Here is a 17,536-nt window from a genome sequence, read left to right as displayed (position 1 = left end):
TCTGAACTTTCAAAGAATTTATACCTTACATATTTTATAACAGAACATGTCATATTTTATGATCTAGTGGGGATATTTAATTAAAAATGAAAGATACTCCCTCTGCAATACCTAAGGATCTAAGTGAAGGGTGCTTTCAACTCATCTACTTTGCTTTTCTTATTACCACATTTCTTGCTTGTTTCTTTGTTTTCAAATGAAACCTATGCAGTGAAACACAGTTCTATGCGAGGAAACTATATTTATAGTGTACATCAACAAAACCAGCATCCAATCCACAGCAATGCTTAGCCAGATATGACATGATAAATAACTGGAGAGCTTCGTTTACAGCATTTCACCATAAAGTAAATCAATCACTTTGGAAAATAATAGACCTTCCAAGGCATATAGGCACATATGCCATAATTACCCTTTTCTATACTGTTTTGAAGCAAGAAATTCAATAACCTGTAAATACAAAGAATGCCACTGTTTCATTCTGCTTCAGTGACCAAGAGCACTTTCTAGAAATTCCCCAATGGGGAACATAAGTAACACAGTTGAAGAGAATAGTCATTTTAGAAACATGGCAACCACATCAAGCTACTTCTCACAGAGGGACAGGGCATCCTTCTTAAATAATATCAAACAAATACATGCTTTTCTACTAGGTATTCTCACTTACTGTAAATGGCTACAAAAAGATTCATTACTAATGGGTAACAGTAAGTTTTTCTATGAAAGACATATGAATGACTATATTTAGAGGCTAAAAGCCACACCACTGTTGCTTTGTGGGTTTTTTTTTTGGCCACAAACAAAATTATTTTTAAATAAAAACAATGCCATACCCTAGGCCAGACCGCTTAAATGCTCCGGAAGTGGTTTATCTTTCAACTAAGTCCATTTACACACCAAGAGAGATCCTGTCTTGCACTTCAACATGTTCAAAACTGGAAGTTAGAATGATTTGTGTCAGGGTTTTGTTTGCTTTTATATTCTGCCCTGTGATGAACTATGCTATTGCTCTTTTCCAAAAGTTTAGATACTGCCTGTCACTCATACTGAGATCCTACCAGCTTTACTATCTAAAGTGTACTTGTCTGCGTAAAATTACTAAACACCAGAACAAGTTAAAAAATCCTACCTCCTGAAAGTATAAAAGCAGACCAACCCTAACTCCAGAACCAGAAGATAGTCTATACGTTGGAGTTGTTTATGGTGCAGTCATCACTGATATATAACTTTGCCTCTTTGATCAAAGCTGTAGGCAGCACTGAAGCAGAGGAAGGCTGGTTGACTAAGCTGTGAAATACAGCTGTGCTGCTCAACTCCTTGTAAAAGCTGGAAAATGAACAGTCTTATACTAACAAAACTGCTTTTTTTTTCTGTCAAGTTTGTCAGCCCTAGGAGCACTGTGGAAACACAGGCAGGCATTTTCATGTTTATATTTGTACATTAGCTTCTGAATGGATTTTGGCATGTTCTCAAAACGGAGTTTGTTCAGGGTACCAGGACAAGCCATATCCCAGGCAAAGGCATTTATACCACAAAGTTTAAGCACTTAGATGAAATGCTGGAGTTTGGAGGTAGTCTCCCAAAGTTCCCTCTGTGGTTGACAGAGGCAGAGGGAAGTTATCAAAAAGCAAGTTCAAAAAGAAGAGCTTAATGGAAGCACTGCAGGTGTGCTTTCCTCTTCCGTTAAACATATGGGGAACCTGTCTGTCTTGAGTCCTGCACATCTCTCCAGAATCAGAAGTCACCTCACTTCAGCTGCCTAGATGTCATTTTACGATAGCAATGCTGACTTCCAGGCAAACGATCTGGAATTGCAGAGGTGAAATAGGCAATCATCTACAGTACAAATCTCAAGAGTACTACACAAACAGTCACAAACCCCAACACCACCTCCACACCCCCACCCCAAGATTCTCAGCTGCGCTTCTGAAAGGGGAATGCAGCTTTCCATACCAACAGAACTCTTGTTACTTCATCAGACTCATCAGGAATACAATAAGAAGGGGTTGGGGGGGGGGGGGCAAATCAAAGTCACAGCTGTTCCTCTCCAATAAAAATGCTGTCTATGTGGAATCAGCCCATAAACCATATTCCCTAGGAAAAGGCTGCAAGCATTCTTGAAGCCCACACCAAGAATTTTACAAATGAGAAGTTTTTACAGTAAGGTAAGGGCCTGCTTTCCACTAAGTTTTAGCCAATATAAATGCAAAATTAGGCATCAGCTTTCAATGTAACACATGGTTCAACGGCTCGTAACAAGAGGTGTAATTAAGCACACTTCTAGTTTTTGTCAGTGAAATTCCAAGATAATAAAACTGACAACTCCTGTTGGAGGGTCTTTTTGTCACAGTGGTGCTGTTGGGCTGATGAAGCTTATTAACAGCTTCTTTGCCTTGGCAGTGCAGTTAAGATTATTAGGTAGCTGTTTATTTTTTTGAGCATGGATGGCATTCCAAAACAGAACATGAAAACTTAGAAATTTGTCAAACCATTTATGCCTTATGACTTTTTTCCTTGTTTTGATACTTGTTGGATGCTGGAAGCCTACCAGCCATCTGAGCTAGGAAACCTTTGACCATTTCACTAGGGGAGGGAAACTTGTTCTCCCCCCCCCATTTCAGCTAACATACATCCAGGCTAACAAGTCAGCAGAACTAACTCAGCTCTGACACTCATCAATGAGATGAGGAACAGCTGACAGCTTGTGTTAAATACTTAATTGTTTTTCCTTTAAGTCCTGATGTACATTCTGTACTTATTGTCTGCATAATTTCCACATTTTAAAAAGACTGTGAAAAGAAAAAGGGTTGAAGGGCTTCTGAGAAGCTAGTAAGCTATTTTATTCATGTCCCACATTGGAGGTCAGATATTAAATTCATACTTAACCTGCCCCGCTGACCCGTCACCCAGATTCAACTCCTCCTCTCAGAAAGAAAACTAGCAGTTTGAAATACAGCTGTAGAATATTTCAGATACCTCTTCTAGCTCACTGTGCTTGGGGCAGGGAACAGAGCCCCACTCTATGCCCTTTGGAAAGTGACCTTCTTTTCTTTTCTCAGAATCAGATGGGCCATCAGCAGTCATCTCCATCTCATCCATTTGGTTCTCCTCTTGCTCGAAACCACAGCAACTCGTTCCTTTCAGTTGAAACCCTCGGATCAACAGCTGACAGGCCTCCAAGTCAGCTTCCCACACTCTTTGGAGCAGCTGGCTCCCACAGCTGAAATAAAAGCCAAAAGAAAACTGCAGTTCAGGGAGAATAGTTGCTATTTCAAGAAACTTTTGGGGTGAGTGCTTATTATTAGTTAGGAAAATAAAAACAACAAAAGAACAACAGCAGCTCAAATGCTTCCACAGAGATAGCACAAGTGATTTAAAACTGAAAAGCAGTAAAATTGTGGCCCTATTACAAAGCCAATACCATAAAAAAAAAATCCCTTTGTGCTAAGATGTTGCTTCCAACTGTATGTTGTACACTGGCTATATGTGTCCTTCTCTGGATCAGACCAAAGACCAGGGTCCTGTGATCACAACCAGAGCTTCATTCATCCTACTGGATAAACAGGCTCGTCACCCTAAAGGCAGTCATGTTGTTTTCCAAGATTTGGTGTAGAACATCATGTACAAACAATCACACTATTCATTGCATTAAATCAGCTCTAAGTTTTGGAAAATATATACACTGTATTTCTTGTTAGGCTGAAACTTGCTTACTTCAACTCTGGTGAATTTGGTTAGATCAAACTGTAATACCCTTACTTCCCCGCAGCCTTATACTTGTGTGTATTGTCCTTATCTCTCACTATTTTGGGTTTTATTTCTACTTTGTTATCCCACCAAAGAAAAAACAAAAGCATTACAAAATTCAAAATATCCAACTTCCTCATACCTTTAAGCTACTGATCATCTCTCAGAGATAACCCACTTATGTTACAAATACTGCTCCTGAGATCCATCCAATAAGTATTTCCACCTGAAGTAAATGGGAATTCTAGGCATAGATAGTTTATCAGAACAAGACAGCGATTACTAAGATCACACTGCTCTCAAGAGATGTGGTCACATCTTCATTTAATACATGTTGTCTCTAAGGGCCAAAGATTAGGTTGCCTGCTAAAATATAGCAGATAAGTGGCAGAGGCCAGGATGGGCCTGAAAAGCACCGAGTCTCATGGCAGTACACACTTCCAGACAGATTTCAAGGCTAATATCTAATAACCTCAGTTTTTCACAGTGCTTTTCAAATTATATTGTTTACTATATAATTGTAAGGATTATAAGTGACTAAAAAAGGAAAATAACTATTTAATTTCAGCTTTTCTGACTAAATTAAATACCAGCTTATCTTTTATTCTAAATGAAAGAGATAAAGGAGCTGCACTGATCACACTGATTTCATTAACCTAACAAAGGTACATTTTTAACCCTACAAACTCTACAAGATGTCAAGCTGTAAAATTCACACAGCAATATTCTGAGACTGAGAATAAAATTATGCTCCAGAAGCTGAGCTTTTTCATTTGTGCTTAGAGTCAGTATATATGTTTATTGAAGGCAGAATTCAGCATGAGGTCCACAAATTGGTCTCCCCCAAGGAGTTCAGAGTATTGCTAATTAGAAAGAAAAAAAAAACCTTCACTAGATTACACCTGTGTTCCATCCAGGTAGCATTTCACCTATGAACCCAGAAAAACAATATACCCTCCATTGTTTTCCCTACTTGTCAGTCACATTACCATGGTTACACAGCCAAAACATTTCCTTGCAAACATACATAATCCCATTTACTTACTTTTTGAAAAAGTTTGCTTGCAGCTATATATGGTTTATTATTATAGGCTTCGAAAAGACACTAGAAACCTAAATCATGATTTCCAGTGGATACCTTCTTTTGGCTATTCAATTTAACAGAGAGCTCTACTGACAGAGTAGGTAGGGCAGAGATAGTGATGTATGCAGAATTCACAGTGGACAAAATGGATAGCAAATATATATAAATATATATATATGTACAGAGCAATGGTGCCTGGGCTGCTGTTATTGGGCCATGTCTCACCTCATCGGTCAACAACTGACACCTGTTTTAGTAATCCACAGTTACTGAACATACCACTAATAGCTTACTTTTAGTTTAAGAATAGCTTTGTTTTACCACCATATCTGTAAAACTCTGATACATCTTAAACTAAGACACTGAGATGTTAGGATGAACTTTTAAATTTTATCAGTGAATGCATATGTACTTGGCTATACTAAACTTATATACCCAAGCCCAAGAACCCTGCATTTTTTAGTCTGTGTTTGAAATTCAGTGCCTAAAAGCATTTTTCAAACACACTTTTTGAATGAAAATTACTTGAAAGCTGCAAGCAGCTGACAAACACATACAGAAATTATTCAAAATTATGTTGTTACCAGCATGCAAAAATCTTTAGGCTTTTACATCAGGTGTGAAATCAAGCTCAATTGAATTTCAGAGTTTGGTTTATTCATGTTCAATCCACACTGAAAGTGCATTTGCAGCCTCCATGAAGCCAAAAATATGTGGATGCTTTTACTGAATAAAGTTTTTTCATATATGCAACTTTTCAAAATGATGGATCAAGACTGGATCAGATTTTGCATTATTCCTATACTTATAAATATTTTATGATATATCAACCTCTGGGTGTTATATGCCTGTCTGTATTTTACTAACAAAGTAACATATGTGGCAAGATCAGCGGAGGTGCCAGGATCAATTTGCTGGAATCCACAGCAAATCACAATCCACCAACCATTTACAGACCCAGCAACAACAAAGCATACCTTAATCACTTACAGACTGTGAACTTCCAAGTTCACATGAGTGCTCATGAGTACAAAGTGCCAGGCTTTGTACAAGATACAGATGAGGATGTTCAAAGAAACAGAGACAACAGTGGACTGAACATGGCACGTTAGTTACAGTACAATGGTTTAATTTGTTACATGAGTGACTAATTAGTCTAATCACTGTCAAGCACACTGAGGTATCACAGTGAATGAGCATTTTAAGGACCGACAGGAGGCCATGAAACAGATCAGTGGATATCCAAAATCTTCACCCTTCCATAAAGGAATCATGTAAGAAAAAAGCAAAAGCAAAAAAGAGCAAAAAAGAGCAAAAGAGGTTAGTATAAAAATGCAATGGGCAAGTGATTGATACCAATGTGGTTTAATAAAAAAAAAAAAAAAAAAGAACAAAAGGACTGAGGAGTAGGTGGTAAAAGACTGTGAGAAGCCTTGACATTGAAAGCTAGCAGCTACACGTGATGTGACAGGACAGAGGGAACCAATGGAGAAAAGCAAACAAATTGAAATGATCAGAAACACAGAACTTAAGGGAAAAAGAACAGTCATTGCAGTGTCAACAGCTCTTTGAATGGATGAGAGTAGGGCAAGACTGATTTTGTCAAGTCATGGTCAGGGAAATGGATGTTGCAGTAAGATGCAAGACTCAACCTGAGTAATTTTTTTAGCTGATGGATAGCTGGAACAGGTTTTATCTCAAGGACACTATGCATAAAGAATCTACAAAAGCAGGCCTAAGTTGACTTGAAGAATGGCCGACACATCCACAGCAACACAAAAGGATGCAGCAGGGAGTATTCTGGATTAGGTCAAGTTGACGATGATGAAAGAGCTGCCAGAGAAATTGAGATGTTTATGGACAGGAGGAAACGAATGCAGAACAGAGAGGTTTATCCTTGAGTTTTCTTCATAAAGTAGCAAATGAAATTGTAATTGCAGATGCCTTTACCAAGATTCAGGTAGTCTTCTAGGAAACAACACCGGAGAACAGAGGGTAAAAGGAAACTAGAGGTTATCTTCAATTTACATGTCACATTGGGTGAAATTCATGCCAAGAGTCATATCCAACAAGGATTCTCTCTCTTCCTTGAAATCCAAAGGATATTGCTTCTCTGTCTTTTCACAATATTCTCAAAGATACCAGTGGGGACTCTCTATGTGTCTCTCAGCACAACATTATTATAAAGCTATTTATAGTACTAACTGGAACTAGGAGAACATGACTTTCCTATTGAGGGCCCTGCATACATACAAAAGGCACATTCAGTTCCTGAACACTACAGCCTAAATAAAAACATGCCCATGTAAAAATAGCAGAGGCTTTTATATTAAACCCTATTGAAAAAAAAGACAACCAACAAACCCAAAAAACTAAAAGCCACCAAACAAAAAAACAACAAAACAAAAACCAAAACCACACACACACACACAAAAAAAACACCCCCCAAAAAAACCTCCCCCAAAATCTCTTCAAAAGCAAACTAGAATTAGCCATGGAGATGGCACTACTTTAAATTTCATCATCTCTAGTGCCCCTTGGTGACTGAATTGTTAAAAGTGGTTTGTAACAGCCTGAGACCTACTATGTTGGTAGAAAAAGTTGCTTAATTTCACAGGAAATGCCTGTAAGACACATCTTGAAAGCCAAGAGAGTGAGTCTGAAGCTAAAAGGCTACATCATAAGACATCTATTTAGAAACTGCATAAACAAAAGCCAACTTACGTGGTGAAAGTAAGCATCACTAAGAAGAAATACTCTAGACACAGAGGTGAGCCACTCCAAGGTGCAGATTCCAGAAAGTATGAACTTACCTTTTCCCAGTACCTAGCACTCATGTTAACACTGCATTCACTGAACATAAAGGTGGTTTTCTCTCACAAGGAAGCAAACAAAATGCAACAAAACCAGTCTGGTAGAAAGCCAGGGATTTTCATTACAATTAAAATTATTGGAAAGTTTTGAGGCTTGCAGAATCAAAAGACTTTATTCTATATTCCTATTCTTTGTCACTCTATTGTACAAACTAGGGAAAGTTTCTCTATATTTTGGTCACCCGCTTCTATTTATATTTTACAGAAAAAGGAAGGAACTAGCTTTTCTTACTCTAAATTTAGTTATGCCTCTGTTGCCGTTTCTTAAGGCAACAGCCATGCAGTGAACAAAGGAGGCAAGGGAAAGACAGTATGGAATAATAATACTTGAAGGAAGGAAGAAAACCGTATTGCTTTACTGGTAGCAGAAATCCACCCCTCTTATTTGGTTTATCACATTAACTCAGAGTCATGCATTAACAGCCCTTCTTAGATTTAAGAAAGAAGTATTTACTACTTCAGGAATAAGTTTGCCTTTCTCCTTCATTTAAAAAAAAAAAAAAAGAAGAGGTTTCCAGCCTGATCAATTCTTCACCTTTCACCTTAGCTGTTATATTTTGTCTACAACCAATCTGTTGAGCAAACCATGGACTACAAGGTTCATGACCCCCTTACGTGGCTCATGCAAGGCTCTAGAGAGGGAGGCATTAACCCTGTCTTCCCCATGTGGCTGGTGTGCAATGGCAGACTGAAAAGGAGAATATATAGCTAGAGCTCATTAGATCACAGCTCTCAGCTGATGAACATAAAAGAAAGAAGAAAGGAGGTACAGGGAAAAGAACAGAGAAAACCTGGAGTCTGCTGAACAGCAAAACTTACTTTATTTTTCTCTTGCCCTGTGCTCTAGAATATAAAGTCACCTCTTTTAAACATCTGAAATAAAAGTCTTCTGCTTTTTTTCTTCTTGCAAGTCTCCCTAATCCTATAAACCCCTTCATAACAACCTCAATTTCACAATTCAATTCCTTGCATTGGGTATCTTTCTCTCCAATCTCCTTAGGAGCTGAAAATCTCATGAACTGCCTTCATATTGTTCCGATTATCTGGTTGTCCTCCAGAGCAGGAGACATTCTTCTCACTCCTTTATTTCAAAGCTCACTGACAACATTTGTTTGCTGTTCAGCACTATTATTGCACTTCTCCATGTAAGAACAAAACTCATTCCCAGAAGGTCAGAAGAGTCCACACTACCCTGGCCACATGTCAACCTGCTCTAACACTTGCCTTGGAGACTAGCTAGAACTCCTAGTCTGCAGTTCGAAGTACTTTTCTCCAGCACAAGCAATTTGCTTCTCTGACCTTGTCTTCCTTATAAAACACAGTAATATCTAGAAAACAAATAACTGACCCTCTTTAAATGTGATGTTTGACCTATTAGAGAATACTCTGGCCCAGAACCACAAGAGCCCCAAAAAGCAACCCTCACAATGCCCATCTAACCTAGACTCCTACATCTTCAACAACCAAACATTTTGCTCTGGTTAACCTTTCTAATACCTAAACCCGATGAGCCATAGACAAGTCCACTGTGTAACTTCCTAGACAAAAGACATCCAGCATACCAGACAGGACATGATAGTACAGCACAGAGATGGGAACGCTACTTCCATGTATCTTTAAGAACAGCAATAGCAGTGTCTCTGCTTTCCACAGCATCCCAGTAGCAAAGGCAAATGTGCAGAAAGGGACAGATTTGATGAAACAGGTGAGCAGAGCTCCTAGGCCAAACCAGCCCTCAATGTGATAGCTTTGGCATCCTCCCCTCCTCTAATCAGGGATGTAACAGGGCTGAGTACACTTGGATGTGCAGCAGGCAGCATAACTGGAGCCAGGCATCCTGTTGAGTGATCTGACCTTTATGACACTCTTAGGGAACACCCACCAGTCTTTTAAGTTATGTTGGGATTAGAAGCTATGAGCTCTTGACTTTGTGAACAAAACAAAGAACAACAGTTTAATCCCCTCCTTGCTGACATCTGCCAAATTCCAGACAAAGCCTAGTGGAGAACCCCAAATACGAGCAGACACCTGCTTATCCAAGATATCTAACACTGTAGACATCCAAGGCCCAGTATAAAAAAAGTCTCACAGAACAGAACTGAAATGTAACAAAACCACTTTGGAAGGAAAAATGCCATGCAGGAACGCAACCACTCAAACACTGCACAATCTCCTTAAGACTGGTGCTGCCTGCTGCAAGGACCTTACTTTTCACATCTCTCCTTGCCTGTCTGAACTTTCACTTCAGGGACCATGTATTTCTGCAGGTCTGACTACAGGGACAATCTCCATCAGTCTTTATACTCTTCCAGTTGAAAACTTAACTCTTCTCTTCCCTGACTCACTTTCCCCTCCATGCTATTACCTAGCAGGTAACACTGTCATTTTATTACTCTGCCATCTAATTACATGTGGTAGCTTCAAGTAGTGCCTTTAGATGAAGATCCTGTGAAAGACCATGCACAGAATAAGTATATGCTGTACTACAGAATTAACTAGCTGAGAACATGAACATCGTGTGTTATGTTTACATGTATTACGTTCTATTTTTAAACAATTGTAATTGTATTGTTTTATCCTTGGTGAAGGACCTCATGATGATACATGGATGTGAAGATGTTCATATATGAAGGAAATGCACTTTTTATATTGTAAAAACGCTTTCCTTTTAAAATAATAGTATTGTAATTGAAGCAAAAAAATCAATGTACCATGTAACTATTATATATTTCACAGTGGTATAAAATGAGGGACAGATTTTCAAATGTGCATACCAAATTGTCAAAGCAAGGTAAACAAAAGGGAGCTGTAAGTGTAGGTAGTTTCCTGATTTGCATCTGTAGCTGAATGATTTCTATCAGCAGCTGAGATATATTACTGAGAATACAGCCTTTTGTGCAGAAGGCAAGACAAACCTTGTATTAGATGGGAGGGCTGGAAGCAAAACACTGCCCAGGACTAACTGCAAGGGGCACCACTACGTCTGATCTCCATCCAGAAATCCATTTTTCTCTCTAGTTCCACAGATTCTGATTTAATATATCATTGTTTTACAGCAATACCTGTATGTTAACAAAGTGATGAACCAGATGCAAGCTGTAATATTTCCCATAAATTCCACTCCACACTCGTCCCTAAATTATATGCAATGAAATCTAAATTATATGTAAAGCATCAAAATATTTCTCACATGAAGAGTCATTGCATTCTCACATTAATACTTGAAATCAGGTTTGAGCATTTTGTACCTATGCATAATGAGGTTATATCACCAATTCTATACACTGTATAATTAAGGAAAAAAAAAAGATAAAATGCATTCTATTATGATGGATGGATTCTAAGATTCCTAGGGAATCTTCTCAGACCTTTTAAATGGTATTAAGTTGAACTGGCTTCATAAAATATTTCTTTAAAAATACCTTTCCTTTACGACATTCAGATTTTTCAAAGCAGCTAACAACAACAAAGAAGAAACAATATTCATATAATAATATTCGTACTTAACCCCTCACAGCGATGTCAGTAAATAGAAAAACATAGATATCTGACAGTCAAATGTTTTTCAAAAATGAAGCTTATCAGCTGCACTCATCATCCACAAATTCTTCCGCTCAGTAAAACATTACCTACTGCACCCCGGATACTGTAGGATTAGAATCTAAACTAAAATCTAAAACCAATCTGCTAATAATCATGACATCTTTCTCCTGCCCATAGGAAAAAAAACTGATATCAGCATCTTGAGGTCTGAACTGTCACTTTGTATTTTACATGAAATGTACATATTTTATGCCTGCCTTTTCTTTCTTGAAGGGCCTGTTCAAAACAAGGAGGAGGAACCATTTTTCTAGTGCTTAAAACCAACAATGGACATTTGATTAGTGTTATAGAAAACAAGACACCATACAATGCCAAACAATATTTTTGCTGCTTTCTCATCAATCCGCTACCCATTTATTTTACCCAGCACAAAACTTTAATCACGGCCTCTCATCTTTCTATCAATATTCAATGCCACTGTGTTATACTTATCTCCACTGGAAACACAAAATGATAGACTGCTGCAGCTGATGGTTTTCCCTTTGATTCTTAATGCAAGGTGGATGCAGGAATGGGACTGACATGTCGAATGCAGGAAATTAAGTAGTTTACAAGGGAAGAAGGAATGCACCTTGTAGTAAGAATTTACTGCTCAATTTCATCCCTACATTTACTGTACAATTTATTTTTACTGTACTGCCTAATATATAATGTGAAAATTTAGTACCTGTTTTCAGGGCTATTTATTTGTCTTTAACAAAAGGAACAAAGTAATGGTCCTGTGCCCCTACCTCCACTGAAACATCGATTAGAAATAATCTATTCTAAGAGTAAAAAACTTAACTTTGACAGATGAGGAGAAAGCTACCAGGGAATTCTTCTTAATAAGCTGTCCACATAAAGCCAGCTTCTAAACGCTTGTTTATCATTCACCTCATTCATAATCTGATAAAGCACCTTCAAGTTTGGCCCTAACTCTGATAACTCAGTCTGCATGCTGCTTGCCTTTGGCTCCTGCAATAACAGCAATGCCCCACAATGTCATTAAACAGTCGGATCAGGTTGGTTGGTTTTTTTTGCCTGGATGGGAATTGCTGGAATAAGATTATTTTTTTTTCTGCACTATTTAATATTTGATCCAAAATCAGATTTAAAGGAGAGGCATCAATTAGGCCCTCATTTTGGCAATCATGCATCTCAAGATCTATGTATTCATCTAAGCTCTGCTCAAACAGCTGAGCTGCTGCACAAGCCTAAATACCTTTGTGAGATCCCACAATGGATTCTAGTAACTTCCACCGAAACCGAAGCAGTTCAGTGGCTTTCAAAGTCAAAGCCAGTTCTAAATCCAAGAAAATGCATTTGTTTCCAAAAGTATGGCACAGGAAGAAAGCACAGCATTTCCATTGAGGCCACATTCTCAGCTGCCACAAAACCACTCTGCTGCAATAGCAGCAATGGCTATTTATACCAATAGAAGAATGCATTCTTACCACAGAGTAATTAGAATAACAAGCCTGATCTCTCCTTGTTTATTACAGTCTCTGACCACATGTGTTAGGAAGCATATAGAAGGGATTTACAATTCTCCTATGATTTTTATTCTGTTCTCTGATATAAAATCCAACAGTTTATAGTACAGTCCTCGCTCTGAAAAAAAATAACAGATTCAGCCTTTCACTGTCAAGTGAATTTGGGAATGTGAATCATTCTGTATACTACTGACTGAGCAGAAATTAAGCACACATAACAATTGGAAACAAAGGAATGTCCTTTTAGAAAAGATACAATTGGGAGAGATTATATATTGTTATGATGTGGAAATGTACCTTGAAATTCAACCTCTGTGACCAGGAAGACACACCTGGGAAAATGAGTGCTTGCCAAATCATGATGTCAATAGACGCGTGCTTACGGAGTTCCTATGAAACGTCCAAGGGCACAATATGACTGATTGTAGCTGCAGGGTTAAATAAAGTCAGAAGCCAGATCCTGTTCTGGCTCAGAAAGAGCAAGAGAGAAAGGGCAGTGTCTACAGATCCTCCCTGGCTGGATCCTGTTAGCAACAATGAAGCCTGTGCTGCTGACAGCACACTCGGAATTGCTGGGGCTTGCGTGCCTTCCCAAAATGGTACAGCACATTCCTAGCAGCAAGTATGTTAAGTAATGAATGCTTCCAAATACCATTGGGAAAGACCATCTGGGTTGTGTGCAAGACGGAGCTGTCCTACATCTTCGTACTCATGCTATGCAGGTGGTGATACTTTATTTCTGCTTCTTTAATTATCATGATGCTTGTGTCTAATTGGCCAGTCAGAACTTTGTGCAAAGTATTGTCCAAACACAGGGCAGGAGGATTTAGCAGCACTACTGGACAGCAGGCAGATGACACAGAGACGTCCATCCTCATCTTCCTTGACTGCTCTATGTTACTACTGTTGATGGCAATCCTGCTCAAGAGAGACAACAAAGCTTCTGAGAAATGCACAAACTGTTTTTAAGTCTTGTCTTCAGGAATGCACTCAAAGCCTGCAGCAGTAGGAAAATACCTCTGAACAATTTTCTTGCTAAGTTCAGAAAGGAGCAGGTCTTTCTCACTATGTATGTGCATTTATATGCAGCCACCAAAGGGACCTGGTAAGAGAGCAAAAGCTTGATGCCATGAACACAGAGGTGACGCACAGCTTTGCATATCCCTCCCACTCTTCACATAGTTCTTTCTTCACAACTAAGATAGGTTGAGGTTTGCATTAAACAGCTCACAGAGAAGACAACAGCAGAGCAGAGCTGGGCAAGGAACAGGTGATGCTGGTGGGCAAAGAGGAGTATTTTGAAGAGTTTACATTCATTATGCACTCACTTTTCAGTAAAAATAAAAGACTGGGAAAGTCCCACAAAATTGCTGGAAACAGTCGTCTGCTTAAGTAGATGTCTTTTTATCCATTTTTCAAAATCAGTCCCTAGTTTCCAGAGTGCCTCTTACCCAACACTATGCTCTTAACAAAACATCTGCAAATAACACTAGCACCTCCTGTTGAATATTTTCTCCATTATCTGGATGGGATGATGAAACCACTGTCCTTTAGCTTGAACAAGTATCCAAAGGTAACTCCTCAGCATCTATAGCACACTGCAAATGCATCCTCGAAGTTGATGGTCTTGGACCTTATCTTTAAACATCCCCTGAAAATCCCAGGATGAGGTCAACAGCTGAACATTCTTTATGAAGCCCAGTGGAGCCATAAGGCAGAAATCTCTCAGAGCCATTGGAAATGGAAAATTACTAAAAAGCAAATAACTAAAGCTCTTTATATCAACCTTTCCTTCCTTAATGCAAATGTACATTAGCATAGGTACCTAAAAGAAAAATTTTATAGGCTTCCACATCAAAAACCACACAGCCTACTCTCAGGGAAGAGGAAGCCAGTATGGTTGTTGTCAGCCATGTTAAGCATTCGCCATTCACAAAATGAGATACTCTCTGCAATGAAAAGCATCCCTGATTCACAAACAAAATATGAATATTAATTTTAAACTCCAAATAAAATTCATGCAATTGAATCAAATAGAAATAGATGAGAAAACAGATGTGGAAAAAAAAGAAAATATTACTTCTGCTCCAAAATAGGGAAATCTGAGCACACCAAAGCAGCAAAGTGATGTCGAATTACTTATTCCTGATGAGGCAAGAGTTTGCAGCATAAAAGAATACTGTGACATTAATGAGTTTCAGCACAGTGTTGAACTCTAGCTTTTCAGGCATGACTGATCAGCACCAGAACAACGTAGCCCAAGAAAAAGGCACACAGAGTAAGAAAAGATCCTAACAAAATACACAATTACTAACCAGCTAGAAAGCCTGTGAACTTTCAGCACATTTTCTTTATAAGCAATACTTTCTGGTTTTAGAAGGGGAGACCCAGCCTTGCCCTCTGATGATTTTTGCTATGCTAAGTATAAAATGAATGGAAGACAAAGAGTCTGGAGGGAATGGGGATAGGCAGGCAAGCTTTTCCATGAATAAGCAGCAAAATCCCGTCACCTTGTCTTTCCCAATGCTGCACACTAACTACTCAAGTTAATTCTGTAACTTTGAAAAAGCCCTAATCTAGATGAAACCTGAATTAATATGGACAGACTTACTAAAGGCTGTGTGATCGTGTGCTTTGCTTCTTCTAAAGCTTAAACACATACTGGAAACCAGCCTCAAATCTGGCCTCTTTTTTTTTTTTTTTCCCCAAAAATAAATTTAGTTTCAATGCTGAGATTAGATTTAAACCAAACAGAGCTTTCCCTTACTTCTCGCAAATCAGTACAGTCATGTGCCACAGTTCCCCCACTTCCCAATTAAAAAGGAAAAAAAGAAATCAATTATTTGTGACCCAGCATCCCTGAACAGGCAAAATGCAAAAAGAAAGAAAACAGACAACAACTGCTAAGCTTGTAGTTCTTGTGCCCTTCTTCACTTCTTACTGTCTCATACAGAAGTCATTCATTAAAAATGTTCAGGGCACTATATATATATACGTATACATGTATACACACCAAATGTACATTGGTGTAATACTAATTCGCCACTAGGACTTAGAGTGGAAAAGGAAATTTTGTGTTTTGTTGCCTTCCCCCAGACAACTGCTGGACCCAAAAGCCTCCCCCATCACACCTCTCCTTTTCTGCAAAAAAAAAATCTTCCTGCACACCTTTATCCAGCCCGTGAGTCCTCAGGAATTAAAAAAAAACCTCCTCCTTCCCTTGCAGCAAGCAATTGTTTTATCTCTGCAGACTCAGAAGGTCCTTGCTATTGCCACAAAAGACATGGAGAGTGCCATCAGTTCAATTATCTCCTGTATCGTGAAGACCATTAGACAGAACCAATGGGGATTTTTTTGTCCAGAGTTTTGTGTTTGTTTTTTTTTTTTTCATTTTCTCACTTAGTGGACAAAGTAGATTGCATTCTTTGTCCTCCTTCATTTTTACTGCTCTTACAAAATGCTTTTCCTCTATAGAAAAGTATAAATATTAGTTCTGCCAGTGCTGAAATACACAAGCTCATCTGGGGACCAAGAGTTGCACCCTGGCATGAGATGTGAGTTTGCCTACCAAATGATCTCTGCTGGCACATGGCACCCTAAAGATGAAATACGTATCATACTGCAGAGACATGATTCCAAGTTCTAAGCTGCTGCACTTCCAGAGAGATTATTTCAGTTTCCATCCCTGTGAGCATTAGCTATACTTTCCACATCCAGAAACAGAAGGAACAACAAAGATTGTCCCCTTTTCTACAGACCCAGTTAATCTAGATTAATCCGTTTGCCTGTAAGATTATTTAAATTTAAATTTACTAAGAGCTTCCAAGATACTATACACTGTCTGGACATTGAGGACATTTTCAAATGTATTGCAAGTGATTATGAAGATAATGCGAACCTACACTGTGGTCATGCAGTCTAAGATATCTCAAAAAAATATCTACTGTGTTTTAAAATTGATAATAGGCTTTCTGTGAATCAAGTGCTTAATTATATTCCTGCCATCCAACTCTCCTCCCTCCAACCCCCATGATATATAGAGAGGAGATACACAGAAATAGGTGTGCTAAGGAATGAAGTTGGAAATAGAAGAAAAAAGGTAAGAATAAAATTTACAATGTGGAAATGAGACAAGTGGGAGACAGAGAAGCTACAATAAATGAAACACCAGGAGGAGAGTAAGAAAGCTGTCTCTCTAAGGATGCTAACTTCAAAATAGAGGAATTAAAGAAGAAGAGCAAACATTAGGAAAAAAGAAAGGACACAAATATTTAAAGCAGAGGAAAACCAAAGAAATAGAGCAAGAAAGGATACTTAATTTTCACAATGGTGAATCCAATTAACAAAGTAGAAAAAACTAAATTTTCAGAACTAGTAAAAAAGAGCATGTATCTCCCAATTAAGGCTGGGCCAATACAGCAACCAAAGAATTACCTGTCATTTATTAACTAGCACACTTAGCAGCTTGCTTTTCATTATTCACTCCTTTTATTTATTAATATTTTGGGCAAGTAATCTTCCCTCAGTACAATAGTAACAAAACAAAAGATCAGTGGGATCTTGCCCATTTTTCCCTCCCCTACAGAAATCTATTTAAAACACTATTTTTGCTTTCAAGTTCCTATGTTCTTGTAACCAGCTACACAGATGAAGTGATAATACTTCAATTCATAATATCATAACCTTTCCACAGCAAAGCACTATGACATAGGCAGTTTTCAAACTAGAGTATCAGGAAAACATGAGCCTTTAAAAAC

At 38.4% G+C, this 17,536-nt stretch overlaps 1 protein-coding gene across 1 annotated transcript in view; it reads right to left on the bottom strand.

Annotated features, from left to right (window-relative positions):
• Positions 1–17,536, bottom strand: part of DISC1 (DISC1 scaffold protein) — a 230,930-nt gene that overhangs the window by 20,343 nt on the left and 193,051 nt on the right. Inside the window, exon 12 of the mRNA XM_057407040.1 lies at positions 2,977–3,220. Coding sequence (XP_057263023.1) covers positions 2,977–3,220 — 244 coding nt within the window. The remainder of the gene's footprint in view (positions 1–2,976; positions 3,221–17,536) is intronic.

This window comes from Pezoporus wallicus, unplaced genomic scaffold (genome assembly GCF_028554395.1).
Source record: "Pezoporus wallicus isolate ANWC-B61680 ecotype Strahan unplaced genomic scaffold, APGP_CSIRO_Pwel_v1 scaffold_6362, whole genome shotgun sequence".
In the NCBI taxonomy this organism is placed as follows: Eukaryota; Metazoa; Chordata; class Aves; order Psittaciformes; family Psittacidae; genus Pezoporus; species Pezoporus wallicus.
The sequence above is the reverse complement of the archived record's forward strand: the minus strand, read 5'-3'. Positions and strand labels throughout refer to the sequence as shown.